At 39.6% G+C, this 21,527-nt stretch overlaps 1 protein-coding gene across 5 annotated transcripts in view; it reads left to right on the top strand.

Moving 5' to 3' along the window:
* LOC117964001 (NACHT, LRR and PYD domains-containing protein 12-like) overlaps positions 1 to 21,527 on the top strand; it is a 76,249-nt gene that overhangs the window by 16,851 nt on the left and 37,871 nt on the right. For 4 of the 5 annotated variants that reach the window (XR_009308816.1, XM_058999319.1, XM_058999321.1 and 1 more), the window contains exons 2-7: positions 3,624 to 3,948; positions 4,798 to 4,869; positions 6,912 to 8,667; positions 12,811 to 12,981; positions 19,167 to 19,337; positions 19,889 to 20,062. Coding sequence is in view for 4 of the 5 variants with exons in the window: in XM_058999319.1 (XP_058855302.1) it covers positions 3,672 to 3,948; positions 4,798 to 4,869; positions 6,912 to 8,667; positions 12,811 to 12,981; positions 19,167 to 19,337; positions 19,889 to 20,062 (2,621 nt within the window). In the remaining variant the exon portion in view is untranslated. The remainder of the gene's footprint in view (positions 1 to 3,623; positions 3,949 to 4,797; positions 4,870 to 6,911; positions 8,668 to 12,810; positions 12,982 to 19,166; positions 19,338 to 19,888; positions 20,063 to 21,527) is intronic. The other variant, XM_058999320.1, reaches the window with a different exon arrangement.

The raw sequence follows: 21,527 nt of genomic DNA, 5'->3' as shown, positions 1-21,527 counted from the left end.
CAGAGAGAAACACACAGACAGAGACGGTGGTGATGCTGAGCTGAGTGCAATGGCTGCACTCAGCGTTTATTAACAAAATAAAAAGGTTTACCAAACAGAACACAAAACAGGACACGGCACTACACGCCAAAATAAACAGACAGACAAAACGAACTACACAGACAAACACGGTGAGCTTCTTTTACTATTATTACTTTTAAATACCCTCCGTCTCCTAACCCGTTCTCCACTCACCGAACACCAACCCCCAGTGAGTGAAAACATGCAGCTTTTATGCAGTTGTACCGAGATTCGATTGCTAGTCAATCATTCAATTGGAATCTCGGTACAACTGCACGTGAATTAATTAAAGTGCAATTCCCCGTGCTCACATATTACTTTTTACTTGCACGTGATGTGATGTGCCATCCCCGTGCCTAAATACAAATATACAATTTACACACACGTGAAACACAGACCGCTTATATCCCGTGTACCAATGCCTATACACCAACATTTACACACAACACGTAACATATAACACACACAGGGGGGGCACTTTGCCACAGTCACACACCTCTACTTTATACTTTCCTGAGGAATCCTCGGAAGAACATCTTTCCCAAACCATTCTGCATTTGCCAAATGAAACAAATTGGCATTATACTGACTTATAAATATCCTACAAAAACAAATCATTGTCGGCGAAGCGCCATATGTGTTTGTTATTGTTTTGATTTTAAAACGTGTTCTGGCAGAGGCGAGATTATTCCTGGCAGAGGACGAGCACCAATTAAAAAAAACCTTGTGCAGAAGGTGGCCATCTTTTATTAAGTGATTAATTAAGTGATTAATTTGTTGCTAATCGGGAGATGGTCACCTGCATACAAGCCTGCAGCTCTCTGCACTCAAGGTGGGTGTTTGAGTGGAGGAATGAGAGAGTAAGGAGGGAGAGAGAAAACAAAACTTAAAAATTAAACTTATAGGGTCAGTGAAGGCGTTTGCCCAGCCTGACCTGGGTTTTGTTTATTTTTTGGGTTTGTGATTATTTTTGTTTAACCTTTTATTTTCGCTCTGTGAGCAAGTCTTTTTGTTTAAACCTTTTATTTATTTTTGTTTTTGAATCAACGGCGCGCCAAGTCTTTGAACTGCAGTACTGCCTGGTGTCAGTTTTTCCTTCCTGCTTCTGGCCTGACGTCACCGCACAGCCACCCTGCCACAACATGAAATAAGGATTACACTTTTACTAAAACAAAATCCATGTATATATTGTTGAAAATAAAACTACTGTTAAGTATAAGTGATTCATCTCAAGTTTTCTTTGTTATTATGCAAGTATTTAATTGTTGCTGCAAACCCCTCTGAATCACTGTGTCTTGCCATGGTACCTTTCCACTGGTGTTTGAAAGAAGTCTTTTAAATTATTTCTAATGTCAGCAGTGGCTCGTGATGCCATGTTACTTGACAAACGCCCGATGCGGTACAGGTTACCATCACCTGCACCCTGCCGTCTCCATTCTCCAAGCTGCAATTCCACACAGGCTCTATTATGGTCAACATATGATGGTGGAATATATCTCTCTGTGGGTGACTTCACTGCATCTGTACGACTCAAGTAGCTGTGCAAAGTTATGCATGCTTTTACGATGTGCACCACATTATTCGGTCTTGCTTCAATTGGACAGGAAAAAATCCTCCATCTAGCTGCCAGAATGCTAAAGGCATTTTCCACAATTAGATTAGTTCCTGCAAATAATATGGTTTTATTTACTATATATGTACGTGTGACTAATTTATTATTTATTTATCATGCTAATATCTTACTATTTAACTTCATGGTTACTGTTTTTCATTGTATAACATACACAATAATAATTGCAGTATTCTTACCTGGATATGGATTCATTAGCTTGATCTTGATAGGGAAAGCCTCATCACCAACAAATACATAGGGACTTCTGGTATTGCTCCCTGGCAGGTAATCTGGTTCTGGTATTTTCAGTAAAGATCCCACCATCACTCTCACATCCATATGCACCAACATCCACCATTGTGAATCTGTAGAGGGCATCATAGACTGCCAGCAACACTATTGAATGAGTGCCTTTATAATTATGAAAGTCACTGCCACAGTTTGGAGGTGCTTTGATCCTCATGTGTTTTCCATCTATGGCACCTAAACACATAAGAAAGTTCCAGTACATCCAGAACTCTTACGCAATATCCTTCCATTGCCCGCCAGTAGGAAGAAGACAAATTCCTTTTCTAGAGCATGCCAGATGGCTTGACAGGTTTCATACAAAATACCGCTAACTGTCAACTTTACAGGTTTGTAACGTTGTGCTACACTTTGTTGTCAGTTTCCAGAGCCCAGAATTGTGAGAGTAACTGCCAGTATGGTAGGGTGTGATGTAGTGGATGCTCGATGCGTTTAAGTAGATTGTCAAATCTACTGGTAGACATTCTGAAATATTGGAAATGTTTTTCCTGATCTAAAATACGCATTTCCTTCACTATTGAAGTAAATTCACCTACTGTATCCCTGTTTTTATTTAGAGGTCGGACACACCTCCTTTTTTAATACATCTGTGTAGCAGCACTAAACACATTTCCTCTTCTTCGATGGCCATGTTTTGGTATGCAGAATGTGCTAAACTATGAACAAACCTTGACTTCGATTTCCCTTTCAGACTTTGTTACACGCGTCACATAGAGTTAGGTGCGGAAGAGACCCTCGCTGTTTTTGCGTACCTGACTATGAATAGCCCTTTAATCATTAAACAGTTTTAGATACTGTAATGCTTTTTTTTTAAAAATTGGTGATCTTTAGTTGCTTTTGTGCCTTTTCATTTGCAGGTGAACTGTGACATTAGGGCCTTATCGAGCACTATATTCTGCAATTTTGAATACTGACTTTGGATACTGTTTTAATTCTGGAAGCTGTTGTTTTTTTTAATCTTTTGATAAATTGCATTGCCTTTTACATTTTACACAGTTCTGTGCGTGGGTAACATTTTGATTTAATTTTGCTGTCGGGTCATTAAATGGGGAATTTTACATACTGCTACAATACATACCGGATTTAAAGCAGTAGGAAACAGCTGTATTTTTTTCTTTTAGCTTTTAGTGAAAGGCTCTCATTCCTCTCCTCTCATTCACACCCTCAACATCTTTTCTCAACTCTCTCTCAATTCTCCTGCCGTCAGGTCCCACTTCTCTCTTTCAGACTGTCATCTCCACACACACACACCCAAGTCCCACCCCGTTCCTAACACATTGGTACAACACTCCCTATCCCTGATTGGTCATGTCAGTCCTGCTCCCACCCCCCTTAGTGACACACTCACACATAGGCAGTCTCAGCTCTGTCACACAAGCACCAAAACACACAGAGAATGCCAACCGATCTGAACAAGAATAATACAGTTTACAAGTGTTGTGCTGTACACACTTGTATAGTGTATGGTTGTTTATGGTATTCTTTGGTACGGTATAATACATTGTATGTTGTGTTATTATATTTTAAACGTGGATCTTCAAGCATGCTGTGTAAGAGCAACTTCAAGGTTTGAAGATGTTTCTGCAATGAATGCTCCTATTAGGAGATCCTATTTTTATTTAAAACATTTTAACCTTATTTTCAGATTTAACAGTTTTCTCAACAAAACACTGTTCAGAACCGCAAGAATAAAATGACTACAAGTACAAAGGATCTCATCCTTAAAGAGCTAGAAGAATTACTTCAAGAAGAGTACAGAAGATTTACATGGAAACTGAGAGATATGGGACTGAAAGAAGGATATAAACACATTCCTAAAAGCCAGTTGGAAAATGCAGAAAGAATTGATGTTGTGGACAAGGTGATTGATTTCTATGGTGATGATTATGCTGTGGAGGTCACAGCTGAAACCCTGGTTGCCATCAACAAGCTTGATCTTGCCGACAGACTGAAGAGAGACGTACAAAAGTGTGAGTATAGATCTATTAAACTGGGGTTCTCCTTAGTCCTGAGGACAGATTCTTGTGCACATTGACATGCTCAAGAAGCACATTGAAAACTACCCAAAACTGCATCTCTTTTGATAGTTCAGTTCATTATACTTATGCTGATTATGGGCTCCTGTGGCAGTGGTTAACACTAGAACCGCCACGGGATTAATGAGGTTTAAAATGTAAACAATGCGGTTGTCCATTAAGAAAAAAAAAAAGCAAGAAAGAAAATAACGAAAGAAAAAAACAGGATATTGTGTTCCCTTCATGCAGCTGCCTCGCAGGTCGGGAGGGAGATCTAACACCAAGAATCATTCGATCTCTGTCACAGATCCACATACAGTTTCCAGACAGCCTAATAAAATATCCCATGAGAGTTTATTTTACTTTTGAAAAATAACTAATGCTTATTTTATTATGACTCAATCAATGTGTTTTAAATATTTTTACTGATAATATTCACATATCATGCAATCACAGGCCAACACTGTTCAAAGGCATTTGTATGTTTCTGCATTATAAAAATAGACTGTGTTTTATGAAATTTAAGAACCATCTATAAATAAGCTATTTCAAGCAATGCTCTTGAGAATCCTCCTTATTTTTGGGTTGATCTGAATTCTTCCATTTATCACTAACAAAGAGCGCAGCAATGCAATGATTGAATGTCATTGTGACTTCACCGAATGGAATAAGTCATTTCTTAATCAGTATTGAACAGTGAGAAATTGAGATCAATATGTCTCAATTAAGTGAGTAAAAAATGTGTTTGAGTGAACTATTCATTTTACATTGAAACAATAACCATTTTTACTATCTTTTCCACAGTCACAGAAACTGCAGGTAAAAATCCACAGACCTTGTCTGCTGACACTCCAGTAACCAGAAGCAGACTCCCAGGCAAGTTTATTTCAACCGTTCCTCTATGCGTTGTGTTTGATATCCTGTGTATTACATTCATTATAATATGCCATTTATAAAATATACTGTATATTAGTTGGTCTTTGTAGAGAAGCAAGACATTGCAATGGATTACTTGAAAATAAATGGATCCAGCAGATGAAAGGCATTGTAATTTGAATGTGTAATGAACTGCACACCTCACAACCCCTATCTAGTTAAGATGGAATACTCAGATCTCAACAAACCAACTATTGCAGTGCAAACACACAGCTGTAAACATTGAAGCTAATCATGTCACCTGCAGTGCACTACACAGCTCTAAACATTGAAGCTAATCATGTCACCTGCAGTGCACTACACAGCTCTAAACATTGAAGCTAATCATGTCACCTGCAGTGCACTACACAGCTCTAAACACAGCTCTAAACATTGAAGCTAATCATGTCACCTGCAGTGCACTACACAGCTCTAAACATTGAAGCTAATCATGTCACCTGCAGTGCACTACACAGCTCTAAACACAGCTCTAAACACACCAGCTCAGGGAGGTGTAGACTATTCTTTAATGTATAAACATTAAATCTTTAATGTATAAAAATCTGGGTGAAATGTACTAAACAAGTGCAATACTATTAGTGACTTTTTAGGGAATGCTTTGTGGCAGCAGTTTTTCTTTGCAGTTCAACCTTAGATGAATATGTAATAAAGGGCTTTCCTGCATAAATTCACAAAAAGGGTTTCTCAAATATTTTAATGAGATGTACTAAAGCTGCCGGCAATTGCGACACTTACAATTCTATCAATTTGTTAAAAACTTTTGAAAGCATGTTTTAAACAGTCACAATTGTTGCTGGCATTTCCCAGTCCGCTTTTTCTCGTGCGTTGTCAGTTGTGCTCAATGCATTTTTGAGGCAGACACCCAAATACCTGTGGTATAATGCAAATAGTGGTATAATGCAAAATGTGTTGCTGGTCCTTTGATATTCATATTAACAAGAACTGACTTTCCTCCTGTAAGTATCGTAACTTGTCAATGCGGCACCATGATCTATTTTGCATTAATTGTCTAGGCTGCCAAATTATTATTATTATTAATAATAATAATAATAATAATGAAACAACACTAAAATCATTTAGTTTAAATTTAAAATAGTCTTTTATTTGCATTGTATACCAATGTGGTCAGTGCAGCAGCATGACTTATTTTGTGTTACCGGTAGCCTACAGTCTAAAGTAAAATGAAAGTGCGCCAGGTATTCATTAGATTTTACTACTGTACTGTATACTATATAGGCATCCTGTACAGATTTATATTTTTACATAATGTAATATGTAGCCTACCAAAAAATCTGTGTTATTTCAGTGCAATGATTTACATTTGAAATACATTGAGCACTATACATGTATGTGTGTGCAGTTTTATTGTATTTGTTTTTAAACCCGACACCTCCTTATGTCGGACAAACATGTCCAGCTTAACGAGGGGCTACTGTATGATTATGAAAAGCTTTTTGATAGCACAAAAAAGTAAATACATTAGAAATGATAACCATGAAATAGGCCTAATATTTATTTAGTTATGAAACGAATGCTGAATAACATGTCTGTGTTATAAAGTGCCAGCGCAGCTTTTCTTCAGTTCAGATACTGTATCAAAAGGGAGAGACAGAAACAGAAGTTAGACTGAGAAGTTGTTTACAGTTTGAATAACTCCAGAACTGTATTTACTCTACTGCACTTCTTTCTGGAGAAAAGTTCACTGCATAATTCCCACATATCTAAATAAGATTATTCAAAACTAATCTAAACACACCAGCTCAGGTAGGGCACACTGCTCTAAACAAAGCAGCTTATTGTGAGATAATGTGCAACACAGAGCTTTAAACACACAGCTGTGCAAACACCATCTTAAATTGTCTTTAGATTTACCTCCCAGTACCTACAGGAATGTCTCTTAACCATGTTAGCAATCAGTATTAACACACATAGCTATCTATTCAAATGAATATGGAATTAACATTTTCTATTTTTGTTTTCAGTTGCCTTACAAAGGCTGAAAGATGACCACAAATCCTTCCTAAAAAGAAAGTTTGAATGTGTATCCGAATGTATTGCTAAACCTGGGGAGCAATCTCTACTCAATGAAGTGTTTACCAAAGTACACATGACAGAGGGTGAATATGGAGAGCTGAACTACAAGCATGAGGTGAGAGAGATCGAGGTAGCATCCAAGAAAGGAAGATCACAGGTTCAACACATCAATTGCAATGACATTTTCATACCAAGTGAGAAAAGTCCCAGAATAAGGACTGTACTAACCAAGGGGATCGCTGGCATTGGAAAATCCTTCTCGGTTCAAAAGTTCATTCTTGACTGGGCAGCTGGAAATGACAACAGTGGATTTGATTTCATATACATTTTTCCATTCCGTGAACTCAACTTGATAAAGAAAGAAATCAGTCTGGTGGAACTTGTTCAATTGTATTATCCACACCTGAAAGAGTGGGAGGATGTTTCATCAGCTGACTCAAAAGTCCTATTCATCTTTGATGGGCTAGATGAAAGTAGACTTGAGCTGGACTTTGCAAGCTGTATGAAGCTGAGTGATAAGAAAACAGCAACTGCCTTGGATGTTTTGCTGATCAATCTTATAAAAGGAGATCTGATTCCCTCTGCGTCTCTTTGGATAACCTCCAGGCCTGCAGCAACAAGTCAAATTCCTTCTGAACACATCAGCAGGGTGACTGAGATTCAAGGCTTTGAAGATCAGCAGAAGGAAGAGTACTTCAGGAAGAGATTCAAAGATCAAACTCTGACAGAAAAGATCATCTCACACATGAGAACATTGAGGAGCCTTCATGTGATGTGCTATGTCCCAGCTTTCTGCTGGATTATAGCCACTGTTCTGGGACACACATTGGGTGAGAATGGCAATGAGAACATACCCAGAACCCTGACAGAAGTGTATACACACTTCCTGCTTGTTTTGCTGACTTTACAGAATAAGAAACATGAAAACAGAGAAGAACTACTGAAGCAAAATCAGGAAGCCATTCTCAATTTGGGGAAGTTGGCCTTTCTTAACCTAGAAAGAAACAAGCTGATCTTTTATGAACATGACCTAAGAGAATGTGGCATTGATATAAGACAGTCATCAGTTTACTCTGGGGTTTGCAGAGAAATATTCAAGGAAGATCCAACCTTTCTTAAAGACACTGTATATTCCTTTGTGCATCTGACAGTGCAGGAATATTTTGCAGCTTTGTATGTTTTTACATCATTTCAAAACAAAACTGCACTGAAAAAACTGCTCTTTGCTCTTCGTAGACACCGTTTATGTGATGTGTATAACAATGCATTGAGCAAAGCTAGTAAGAGCAGAAATGGTCACCTTGATCTTTTTGTCAGGTTCCTCTTGGGCCTTGGGATGGAAAAAAATCAAAAGCTGTTGAAAGGCCTTTTGTTAGAAACAGAAGACAATTTAACGGATGTCCAAAATACAACAGAGTACATTAAACAGCTGATTAAGATGAATACCTTTCCAGAAAGAAGTCTCAATCTCTTTCATTGTTTAAGTGAACTGAATGACAATTCTCTTGTTGAGGAGATCAAGGTGTCCCTGACCTCAGGAAATCTTTCACGACAGAAACTTTCACCATCAGATTGCTCTGCACTTGCCTATGTGTTACTAATGTCAGAAGATGAATTGGATACATTGGACTTGAGCCGTCACTCACTGGGAGACGAGGCTCTGCTGAGACTGGTGCCAGCTGCAAGATTACATAAAAGACTGATGTAAGTATCATTGTGAATTCTAATGTAGATGTTAAATATTTGAAAATATTGTGGTGTAGTGTGCAAGGTATACTAGTTTAAGTTGTAATCATATAATACCTTATTTGAATTCAAAATCATGTAGGACCCACCTCTATTGAAATAATCAGACTGGACACCGCTTCTAGTGAATGCAAAGGAACAGTTTTATTGGAAATAAAACCAAATAAAGGAACAATTAAAAATGCAACAACTAAACTAAAGTAATACAGAAATGAAGAATTAACTCAACTAAACAGTACAGAAAGGAAAACATAAACAACAATACCCCACTCCCGATAGCTGGTTAGAAATCCAGAGCAATCTATGGCAGATTCCTTTAAAGGTTACAACCACATTCCTGACAGTTATTTAAGACGAAGGTTAGTCTTAACAGGGGTATCGTTAGTAAGACAAATATTTACTTTTGTTAATATTTGATAATCAAAGCATCGTTAAATCAGTCTCATATAGATATTTTGGTTCAGAAGGCAATTCTCACTCTTGCAAGATAGACGCTCTTTGCGTCCAGACAACCTTACAAGAATGATCTTACATCAAGACAGCTAATTTGGTTTCTAGATTTAAACGCAGAATGATAATTGCCTTTAAAACCCACATCAATTTGTATGAATCACATACAACAAAACAGTTACTATAGTGTTCATTAACTCAAAGCATGAATTGAAAGCAATAATACTTTTCTTACATTCTACCTCAAACAAAACGTTAATTTTACTTTAAGGTCAGCTTATTCTCGAGTTCATAAGAGGATAAAAAAACTATGTGTTGAGTACTTAACAGACTTTCACTGCCTCTTCCAGCTGGTCTGTCTGTCATCCAAAACAGGAGCCCAAAGGCTCTCCTGCAGGCAAGGAAAGTCCAGGTTCTGAGGTCTGTCTTCCTTGCGTTATGTCTCCACACCAGGGGACGAAAGAAATGTTTTTGCAAAAACAAGAGTCATTAACCCTTTAGGTAATCCATTGAAACAGCAAATCCTCCACCCGATGTGCACTCTTTGTCCGAGTATGTCTGGGATATTCCATCGCAGACTCCAGCACTGCTGCAAATGATATGTCCAACTATCTTCCTCCAGTGATCAGTCGGGGCTAAGTTAGAGATTTAATTCCAAGTACTTTCAGGATTTTAGACGTCTTACGTGGTGGACTCCCACACCAAAGCAAACACTGGGGTTGCTATCCCGTATCAGAGTTTCTGAAAACGGTATCTCAGTTCAAGCCAATCGCAGCTGCGGGTCTTCAAGTTGTCAAAGTTCAGAGCCTTGTTCTGCGTGTCAGGGATTAGATAGTTTGTTTATTTGGGGCAGTGCCCGAGTCCACATGGAGTGTTTTCCCATTGGCTGTTCTCGTTCTGAGACGGCCCAGTGTTCTCAATTGGTCAAAACATTCAAAACCGTCTGGTTTGTACCCTCTTGAAAGACACCCCTGGCACCACAGGGTTTATTATATGATGGTGAAGATAAACCAGTTGTCCAGTATTTTAGTTTACAATTCTTTTTAAAAGCATTCTTTGTCAGTGGGAGAGTTTGTGACAAGAAACCAAGCAGACACAGAGAATGGTGTAGGAACCCCCCTCTGTATATTCCAAATCTGTTAATTTCATAAACACAATGATATTATGACCCAGCCTGACGCTACAGTGGGTACCATTGGGGGTATATTATTACTTATGGCAATATAAAGGACCTCCAGAAAGCTGTAGGGATATTAACTGTATTTATTGTAGCATAGTTAATTGGAGGTATGTATTTATTTATTCATCAACTGTTTTTATTAATTATTTATTTGTGGGAATATTTAATAAAATTGTAAGTAGTCTGGTTATGGTGACATCAGCAGTTATATCAGTGGAAACTGATACACTCTTGATGTTATTGTTTGATAATTATTCTTAGATGCAGATACTGAGAAACTTGCCGCTTGACTGGGAAAGGGTCAATTATCAGTGAGAAACCTTGCCATGCATTAACCCTTTTAATATATTATTTTTGAAGCATTATCCCAACAGAAGTATCTCAACAATTTTACAATTTGCTTTAAAATTTAAACAAGACATTTATTGTGGCTCTGCCTCTGATTCTGAATCATCCTCTGATTTTTTTTATATATATATATATATATATATATATATATATATATATATATATATATATATATAAAATAAATATAATTATCATATCACCTGTCAGTAGACTGCATGCTTAACTGGTGGCCTGCATATAATACTGTATAAAACACTGGCTTCTGCACTGCCTTCAGTTGTAACCACCTATATGGGGCTACTAATTTTCAATTTTTTGGAACATTTGAACATAAATATAATGTTGATAGTTAAAATAAGTAAATTAATAAATATTACCACAATTCTTTATTTTTTATTTTTTATTAAAGCCAAGAGTTGTTTTAATCAGACTCTTGTTGCTGTAATAGTAAGTAAAGCACCTGAAGACACTTCAGACCTGTCAATGTTTATAGACATCACTTGGCTCATTGCTGCCATTAAAATAAGCAGGGAAACCTAAGGATTATATTACAACAGTTCAGAAAACTCATGTCCAGCACTGTTGTGAGTGTCATATTTACAGTCTTCCACTAACACTGTAGTTTAGTCTACAAATGAAGGTGTTTTGAAAATACCTGTGTATCGTTTTACTGGCATTACAATAACAATACAAAATATATAGTTTAGTAACAGTCCAGCATTGTCATGTGAGAGAGTAATCCTATGAACAGTGCTCCACAAATTCAGTTTAGCGTTTTACTGGCATTACAATAACCAGGATAAAATGTGAAACACTGATAAAAAAGGTGTACTGCTGACTGACTGCTCTACACAGGTTCAGTGCTGTGTGTCACCTGATGGTAATTTAAATGGCGCCCCTTTTAATATAAACACATAATTAATCCTCCCAATTGTTTCTTTGCTAATTCTGCCTTGTTATTTGCAAAATTTAACAAGAGATGTGTCACTGTTAACCAAGTGGCATACTACAACAATAACAAGTACAAATAAATCTATTTGAAATATAAACTTAAACCAGAGGGAAAACTCCCTCACAAATCATACTAGTTACATTTCTAATGACTTTTACAATCACTAATGTAATCTACTCTTCCCACTTAACTAAGCATAAAACTTTCTTTTCTTACACATTGTAGCAAACAAGTAGTTCAATAATACAGCAGCACTCGGATATCCGTTACCCAGATACACGTCAGTCACATTTTACCATCCTTGTATTAAGAATAAAATCAATCCCCACTTGTGCATTGGATGGCTGATGGATGAAGTCACAGACCCGAAAGATACACACACGCAAGGCAGTACTGGGGTAATGAATGCGCTGCTTGCGCTTGGTGTTTTAACCTAAAGCAGAGCCCAATATCATGTTTGAAAATGAAATAAAATGTGTGCTTCTTTCAAAACTGCACATTTCATGCCTATTTAGCGAATGGTGGTGCAAAACAAGTAAGATTTGTGAAATTATTTTATTATCCACAACCTCTTTACCGTGTAAAACAATAATGCAGAGCAAGAGCACACCCAGTGCAAGTCCATATAGAGGAATGTTTTACATTAAAGTTAATAGGAAACTATTCAACCACAGCAGTGGATCCCTGTGTGAGTTCAAATAGGGCATGAAATTAAAGTGGTACAAGTATTGATGACATTGAAACTATAGTTAATATTGAGACAGTGAAAGACAGATGCAGAAAAAGGGGCAGGAAGAGGTAAAGAGAGAAAGGGAGGGTAAGGGAGGACTGAGGTAGAGAAAAAGGTAGAGAGAGAGTGGTAGAGAAAGAAGGAGTGAGAGGGGAGGGGTAGAGGTGGGGAGGGTGAGGAGACAGAGGTAGAGAGAGAGGGAGGAGTTAGTGACAGGAGAGGGTATTGAAAGAGAGGGAGGAGAGAGAAAGGGAATTAAAAGAGTGGGAGTGAAGAGAGGGAAGAGAGAGAGAGAGAGAGACATGAAGGGAGACAAACAGAACAAGACAATCAAATAGATTAAAATCTACCACAGTTCCTGATTTCAATCTTGGCAGCAGCAGAGCAGCCAGTTGTACAGAAGTGAGTTTCTAGTGAGTTCCTGTCTCCTTATCTCTGCAGATTGGAGTGGTGTGATCTCACAGGGGATTGCTGTGAGGACCTGGCCTCTGCTCTCTGTACAAACCAGTCAACCCTGAGAGAGCTGGAGCTGGGATGGAATAAGCTGGGGGAATCCGGAATGAAGCTGACTGCTGCACTGAAGCATCCAAACTGTAAATTAGAGAAACTGGGGTGTGTAAACACTCTGGGTGTTTGTGTGAATATTACATTACTGACAGGGAGGGAAGAGAGAGGGAGGAGAGAATGAGAGCAGGGAGAGACTTTGACTTTTAACAACCCTTTATTGAATAATTCAGTTTAACATAACACTACATTTTCATAAATGATGTAAAAACACAATAAAAAGAACCTCTTACTGGCTCCACGGATCAGCCATAGTCTCCCCAGCGCATCAGTATTAAAATCCTAAAAGCACTGTACTTTTTTTTTACTTTTAATCATACTTTATTTTCAATTAAATTTCACTGTACAAGAAACAAAAACAAAAACATTTCCACAAGATCAAATAACCTTAATAGTTTAAACAGAGACCAGCTTACTCATTATTTATAGATTGATGCTTAATTCGTTATCTTCACATAGGGCACCATTAAAACACCAGATTACATCAAACAAAAAAAGATATTCATATGGCTGGCAGTCTGCCAAGGCATTGTCTAATGTTTGTAAAAATGCTACTCCTTCCCTACCGTCGGTGGGTGCGTAAATATTTATAAAAACAAGCATCTTCTGCTCAATTATCGCCCATACTATGAACAGGTGTCCTTTAACTGCCTCATCGATGGTAAGGGAAAGAGGTTTAAAATCCTCAGAGAATCAAACTGCTACTCCTGCACTCAGAGAGGACCCGTGACTTAAAACAACATCACCTCACCATTCTTAAAACAACATCACTTCCCCATTCTTAAAACAACATCCCCTCCCCATTCTTTAAAGAACATCCCCTCACCATTCTTTAAAGAACATCCCCTCCCCATTCTTTAAAGAACATCCCCTCCCCATTCTTTAAAGAACATCCCCTCCCCATACTTAAAACAACATCACCTCACCATTCTTTAAAGAACATCCCCTCCCCATACTTAAAACAACATCACCTCACCATTCTTTAAAGAACATCCCCTCCCCATACTTAAAACAACATCCCCTCACCATTCTTTAAAGAACATCCCCTCCCCATTCTTTAAACAACATCACCTCACCATTCTTTAAAGAACATCCCCTCCCCATTCTTTAAACAACATCCCCTCACCATTCTTTAAAGAACATCCCCTCCCCATACTTAAAACAACATCACCTCACCATTCTTTAAAGAACATCCCCTCCCCATACTTAAAACAACATCCCCTCCCCATTCTTTAAAGAACATCCCCTCCCCATTCTTTAAACAACATCCCCTCCCCATACTTAAAACAACATCACCTCACCATTCTTTAAAGAACATCCCCTCACCATTCTTTAAAGAACATCCCCTCCCCATTCTTTAAAGAACATCCCCTCCCCATTCTTTAAAGAACATCCCCTCCCCATTCTTTAAAGAACATCCCCTCCCCATTCTTTAAAGAACATCCCCTCCCCATTCTTTGAAGAACATCCCCTCACCATTCTTTAAAGAACATCCCCTCCCCATTCTTTAAAGAACATCCCCTCCCCATTCTTTGAAGAACATCCCCTCACCATTCTTTAAGCCAATCAGTTTGATTTTCATTATCATTATGAGTTTCTTGTAAAAATGTGATGTTCGTATTTTTTTGTCAAATAAAATCAAATACTGCAGCTCTTTTTAGTGTGTCTCTACACCCATTAACCCTTTGCGGACTGTGAGAATTCTATAATTCTGAGGGCCGACTGACATGACTTAACTTTAGGGCATTGTGGGAGGGTAGTGGGTGTAGCGAGGTGTAGGACTGGAAGTGATGACAAACAGGAAACCGGAAACAGGACGTGAGGTTTAACCCTTGAGATGCAGTGCTGATGGTGCACCTGGGCAGGGTTTTTATTATTATACAAACAGTAAAGGTCATCAAATCAAAGTTCCTCAAATAATAGTCCAGTAAATAATGCGCAGGTATTTCACAAAACAAAACAAACAACCACCCTGAGTATCAGCAATGATAAATGGGGTTTCAAAATAAAAGGTTAAACAAAACAGTGAATAAACAAAACAATAACACGCCGTTTGCCGCGACCGCAACGAGTTGCCTCTCACTGCTGCAATGGGTGACCTCCCACTGCTCCTCGACTCCCTTCCGAGGTAGGAGAATAAATAAATAATTCCTGGTTCTCACCATGTTGCTGCACTGTCCCCTTCAAATGCTGCCAGGGCACAGAAGTATTCAGTTTAGGTTTATAGTTCTGGAACAACACAGAGTAGTAACACACAAAACCAACACTCACAGCACGTCTCCTGGGTGTTGTTAAGTCAGGGATGGAAGACCGAAGGTTGGAACTGCGCAGCCTAAATACTACTGAGTCCCACCTCTGCAATCAGCCCGTGCCCCCATCTCCGCCAATCTGCGAGAACAACACAGCTGATTGCAATTGCATTTTACTTTTTTAGAGGTGATTGGCAGGTTTTTATCATATTATGTGAGTTAGTATATATATATATATATATATATATATATATATATATATATATATATATATATATATATACACACTGAGTGTACAAAACATTAGGAACACCTTCCTAATATTGAGTTGCACCCCCTTTTGCCCTCAGAACAGCCTCAATTCGTCGGGGCATGGACTCTACAAGGTGTCGAAAGCGTTCCACAGGGATGCTGGCCCATGTTGACTCCAATGCTTCCCACAGTTGTGTCAAGTTGGCTGGTAGTGGATCTCTACTCCGTATAGCTCGTTCCATCTCATCCCACAGATGCTCAATTGGATTGAGATCTGGTGACTGGGCAGGCCACTGCAGTAAGCTGAATTCACTGTCATGTTCGTGGAACCATTCCTGGACAATCCTAGCCTTGTGGCATGGGGCATTATCCTGCTGAAACCACCACTAGCCTGCAATGTTGACACGCGGCATGATGGATGCATGTACTCATGTGGTTTTCTCCATACCCTAGTCTTCCCATCAGCGTGAAACAGAAGGAACCGGGATTCATCAGACCAGGCAATGTTTTTCCAATCCTCCAGTGTCCAGTTTTTTCGTTCCTTAGCCCACTGCCACCACAGTTTCTTGTGTTTTGCTGAAAGAAGTGGAACTCTGTTAGGTCGTCGGCTGCCATACCCCATTCGTGTCAAGGTACGATGAGTTGTGCATTCTTTTATGGGTCTTTCGGCACCAATGTTGTACTGGACTGTCAGTTGACTAACTGTAGCCCGTCTGTTGCGCTGCACAATTCGTGTCAGCCTCCTTTGGCCTCTTTCATCAATGAGCCGTTGAGCGGAAACTGTTGAGCGTGAAAAACCCAGCAGCGTTGCAGTTCTTGACACACTCAAACCGGGATGCCTGGCACTTACTACCATACCCCGTTCAAAGGCATTTACTGTAAATCTTTTGTCTTGCCCATTTACCCTCTGAATGGCACACATACACAATCCATGTCTCAATTGTGTCAAGGCTTAAAAATCCTTCTTTAACCAGTCTCCCCTTCATCTACACTGATTGAAGTGGATTTAACAGGTTTCATCAATAAGGGATCATAGCTTTCACCTGGATTCACCTCATCAGTCTATTTCATGGCAAGAGCAGGTGTTCCTAATGTTTTGTACACTCAGTGTGTGTGTATGTATATGTGTATGTATATGTGTATATATATATATATATATATATATATATATATATATATATATATATATATATATATATATATATATATATATATCCATTTAAAGCACATATATATTATAATATTATAACATATGTATAACATACATATGTTATAATATTAATCAGATTAACAACTTCAAATATATATATTTTTTTCAGAAAAATGCTTTAAAAAGTGCAGTCAATAAAATATTTAAACAACAACTTTTAAATGTAAATAAATAAATAAATATGATAAAACTGTATTCATTTAAATAATTTTTTATTCAAAACATACACGTATATTGTACTTATCAGTACCGAAGAGCATACTAAATCACTTTTCAAGACCAAGAATGCTTACAGACCCGTAAGAAGCAAATAGGATGGGATGTCTGAAGGAAAAAAAGATTTAATGAATGGCTTCTTCTACACAAAGACTAGTTCAGAATGAGAAGTAGATCAGAGAAAGGTCCAGTTCCAGTGTGTCAGGGAGTTTTAACCTGGCTATAAATGCATTAAAAGACAAGGCACGCAAGGCTTTTTATGCCATAAAAAATCAGCTTTACAAAATTAAACCACCAATAAAAATGTGGCTAAAAGTTTTTAACAGCATCATTCAGCCAATTCTTCTGTGTGGTAGTGAAGCTTTGGGTCCTCTTATGAACCCTGTTTATAACAAATGGGGTCAAAGCCCAACAGAAAATCTCCATTTAGAATTCTGCAAAAACTTCCTACAGGTTCACAGGAGTGCAGCCAACAGCACCTGTAGGGCTGAACTGGGCCGGTTCCCCTTACTCCACTTCATACAGAACCGAGCACTGAATCCTACCACCACATAGCACTGTGGGGCTCCACATTGTTCCCAGAAGAGCATCCCTTCAGCAAACTGGTACTGAAGCTCAGCCAATTGAGCCAAATTAACACCAGAGAGCTTCAGAACAACTCCAACAAAAAACTCCCAGCAGTAAAAATTAAACAAATCAGTTTAAACTTGGAAAACAAATATAAATCTCATTGGAAAAATGAAATTAAATCAAACAATAAACTAGAATGCTATCTGGTCGTAATAAAAAGAGTTTACCCTGACAGAATATCTTGTCAGGGTCAAAAATACAAAACAAAGGCAGATCCTGACCAAGTACAGACTGACCACAGCCTGGCCATTGAAACTGGCTGGCACAAAAAATCCTGGATAGCCAAAGAAAAGAGGCTGTGCTGTCACTGTGATCTGGGAGAGGTTGAGAGAGATGCACTTCCTGTTACACTGCCCCCAATACAAACAAACCAATGACACGTTCTTCCCCAAATTGGCCAATCAGGCCGCAGAATTCCCTTTACTGTCCGACACAGAGAAAATATCAGTCCTGTTAGGAGAAAAGCAGCAGACAGCAGAGCTCACTGCCCAGTATGTAGCCGCCTGCCACAACCTGAGAGAAACAGCCTGGACACTCTGCACAGGGGCCAGACATTATTGTTCATAGTTGATACTGTAAATATGGAAAGGGGTGGGGGTGGTAATGAAGGTGGGTGTATAGTGGGAGGTAAGGGCAGAAGGATGGGGGGAACAGGGGTGTTATCTGTTTGTATTGTGTCTCTATTGATGTTTGTTGTTTAAGTGCTTTGACAAAACTTAATTTTATTTTGTCATGCCAATAAAGCCTTTTTTGAATTTGAATTTGTAAGTGAGAGAGAGTGGGGAAAGAGAGGGGGGAGACAGGAGGGAAAGGGAGAGAGACAGAGAGCTGGGAGAGAGAGAGAGCAGAGAGAGTGGGGAGAGAGAGCAGGGAGAGAGAGAGTAGGGAGATAGAGAGCAGGGAAAGAGAGGAAGATAGAGAGAGAATGAAGGGGAAGAGATAGACCGGGAAGAACGAGAGAGCAGTGAATGAGAGAGGGGGGAAAGAGGAAAATGGAGGGAGAGAGAGAGAGGGAAAAGAGAGGAGAGAGGGAAGAAAGAAAGAGTGTGAGGGACACAGAGAGAACAGACATTAAGGGAGACAGACAGAACAAGACAATCAAATAGATTAAAATCTACCACAGTTCCTGATTTCAATCTTGGCAGCAGCAGAGCAGCCAGTTGTACAGAAGTGGGTTTCTAGTGAGTTCCGGTCTCAAGGTCAAGTTCAAGTTCAAGTTCAAATACTTTATTGGAAAGTTCAACAAGTATTGCCAAAGATACAATGCAGTAACACAAAAGCGCAAACATGAAATAAAGTCGTGCTCGTCTATTATGTGTCTTTGGCCCTGTGACAAGATGCTACAAACTCTGCAGCTACCACTGCTCCCTCTCTCCTCTCCCACAGTAAGACCTGCAGTTTTTCCTCTTGGCTCTGGAGCAGAAAGCCTTTTTTTCTGTCTGCCAGCCCGAGGGAGTGTCTCTCTCTCAGCTCTCTGTACCTCTCAAGTGGAGGATGAAGTGGGTCTCAGTTTCAATCGCTCCACTGTGGCACTGGGTACAGAGTCGCTCCTCTCTGGGTCTCCACTGTGTTCGCCCATTTCAATAGCAAATTTGTGGTCACTGATTCTGTATTTAGTTAATAGGTATTTGTTTATGAGGTTCTTGATTATAATTAAATACGCCTTATCCCTGCAGGCTGGAGTGGTGTGATCTCACAGGGGATTGGTGTGAGGACCTGGCCTCTGCTCTCTGTACAAACCAGACAACCCTGAGAGAGCTGCAGCTGAGAGGGAATAACCTAGGGAAATCCGGAATGAAGCTGACTGCTGCACTGAAGCATCCAAACTGTAAATTAGAGAAACTGGGGTAAGTAAACACTCTGGGTGTTTGTGCGAATATTGCATTGCTGACTGAGAGGAATGACAAGAGGGAAGAGGGAGAGGGAGGGAAAGAGATAGAAGGAGAGAGCAGGGAAAGTGAGAGAGAGCGATGGAGAGAGAGGAGGAAAAGAGAGGTGGGTAAGATAAAAAAAGATAAGGGAAGAGAGGAAGGGGAGAGGGAAAGAGAGGTGGAGGGAGACAAAGGGAGGAATGGAAGGAGGGATGGGGAAAGCGAGGGAGGGAGTGAAAGAGGGAGTAAGGGAGGGGGAAGAAAGAAAGAGGGGGAAGAGATGAAAATCGAGGGAGAGAGGAAAAAGAGGGAAGGAGATAGAGGGTGGGACGAAAAATAGAGGGGGAAATAAAGTGTGAGGGACACAGAGAGAGAGAGTGAGAGAGACATGAAGGAAGGCAGATAGAATAAGACAATCAAATAGATTAAAATCTACCACAGTTCCTGATTTCAGTCTTGACAGCAGCAGAGCAGCCAGTTGTACAGAAATGGGTTTCTAGTGAGTTCCTGTCTCCTTATCTTTGCAGGCTGGAGCGGTGTGATCTCACAGAGCATTGCTGTGAGGACCTGGCCTCTGCTCTCTGTACAAACCAGTCAACCCTGAGAGAGCTGGAGCTGGGATGGAATAACCTGGGAAAATCAGGAATGAAGCTGCTGTCTTCTGCACTGAATCTTCCAAGCTGTAAAATAGAGAAACTGGGGTAAGTAAACACTCAGGGTGTTGTGTACATATTACATTATTGACAGAGAGAGAAGACAAGGGGGAAGAGAGAGATAAAGAGTGGGGGAGAGGGAGAGAGCTAGAGAGCAGGGAGAGAGAGAACACAGGGAAAGAGAGAGAGAGAAAGGCAATATAGAGGGAAAAAGGGAGGGAAAGAGGGAGGGAGAGGAAAATGGAGGGAGAGAGGGAGAGAAATGGAGGGAGGGGAGAGGAAAGGGAAGGAGAGAGGGGGAAGGAGAGGCAAGAAAGAGTGAGGGGGAAGAGAAAGAGAGAGAGTGTAGAGAGAGCAGAGAGAGCAGGGAAAGAGAGAATGATGAGATAGAAAGCAGAGAGAGCAGGGAAAGAGAGTGAGGTGGGAGCAAGGAGGGAAGGGATGAAGAGGGAAAGAGAGAGGGAAATACAGACGTGCTCAAATTTGTTGGTACCCTTACAGCTCATTGAAATAATGCTTCATTCCTCCTGAAAAGTGATGAAATTAAAAGCTGTTTTATCATGTATACTTGCATGCCTTTGGTATGTCATAGAATAAAGCAAAGAAGCTGTGAAAAGAGATGAATTATTGCTTATTCTCCAAAGATATTCTAAAATGGCCTGGACACATTTGTTGGTACCTCTTAGAAAAGATAATAAATAATTGGATTATAGTGATATTTCAAACTAATTAGTTTCTTTAATTAGTATCACACATGTCTCCAATCTTGTAATCAGTCATTCAGCCTATTTAAATGGAGAAAAGTAGTCACTGTGCTGTTTGGTATCATTGTGTGCACCACACTGAACATGGACCAGAGAAAGCAAAGGAGAGAGTTGTCTGAGGAGATCAGAAAGAAAATAATAGACAAGCATGGTAAAGGTAAAGGCTACAAGACCATCCCCAAGCAGCTTGATGTTCCTGTGACAACAGTTGCAAATATTATTATGAAGTTTAAGGTCCATGGAACTGTAGCCAACCTCCCTGGGCGCGGCCGCAAGAGGAAAATCGACCCCAAATTGAACAGAAGGATAGTGCGAATGGTAGAAAAAGAGCCAAGGATAACTGCCAAAGAGATACAAGCTGAACTCCAAGGTGAAGGTACGTCAGTTTCTGATCGCACCATCCATCGCTTTTTGAGCGAAAGTGGGCTCCATGGAAGAAGACCCAGGAGGACTCCACTGAAAGAAAAACATAAAAAAGCCAGACTGGAATTTGCTAAAATGCATATTGACAATCCACAATCCTTCTGGGAGAATGTCCTTTGGACAGATGAGTCAAAACTGGAGCTTTTTGGCAAGTCACATCAGCTCTATGTTCACAGACGAAAAAATGAAGCTTTCAAAGAAAAGAACACCATACCTACAGTGAAACATGGAGGAGGCTCGGTTATGTTTTGGGGCTGCTTTGCTGCGCCTGGCACAGGGTGCCTTGAATCTGTGCAGGGCACAATGAAATCTCAAGACTATCAAGG

Source organism: Acipenser ruthenus, chromosome 25, assembly GCF_902713425.1.
Source record: "Acipenser ruthenus chromosome 25, fAciRut3.2 maternal haplotype, whole genome shotgun sequence".
In the NCBI taxonomy this organism is placed as follows: domain Eukaryota; kingdom Metazoa; phylum Chordata; class Actinopteri; order Acipenseriformes; family Acipenseridae; genus Acipenser; species Acipenser ruthenus.
The sequence above is the reverse complement of the archived record's forward strand: the minus strand, read 5'-3'. Positions and strand labels throughout refer to the sequence as shown.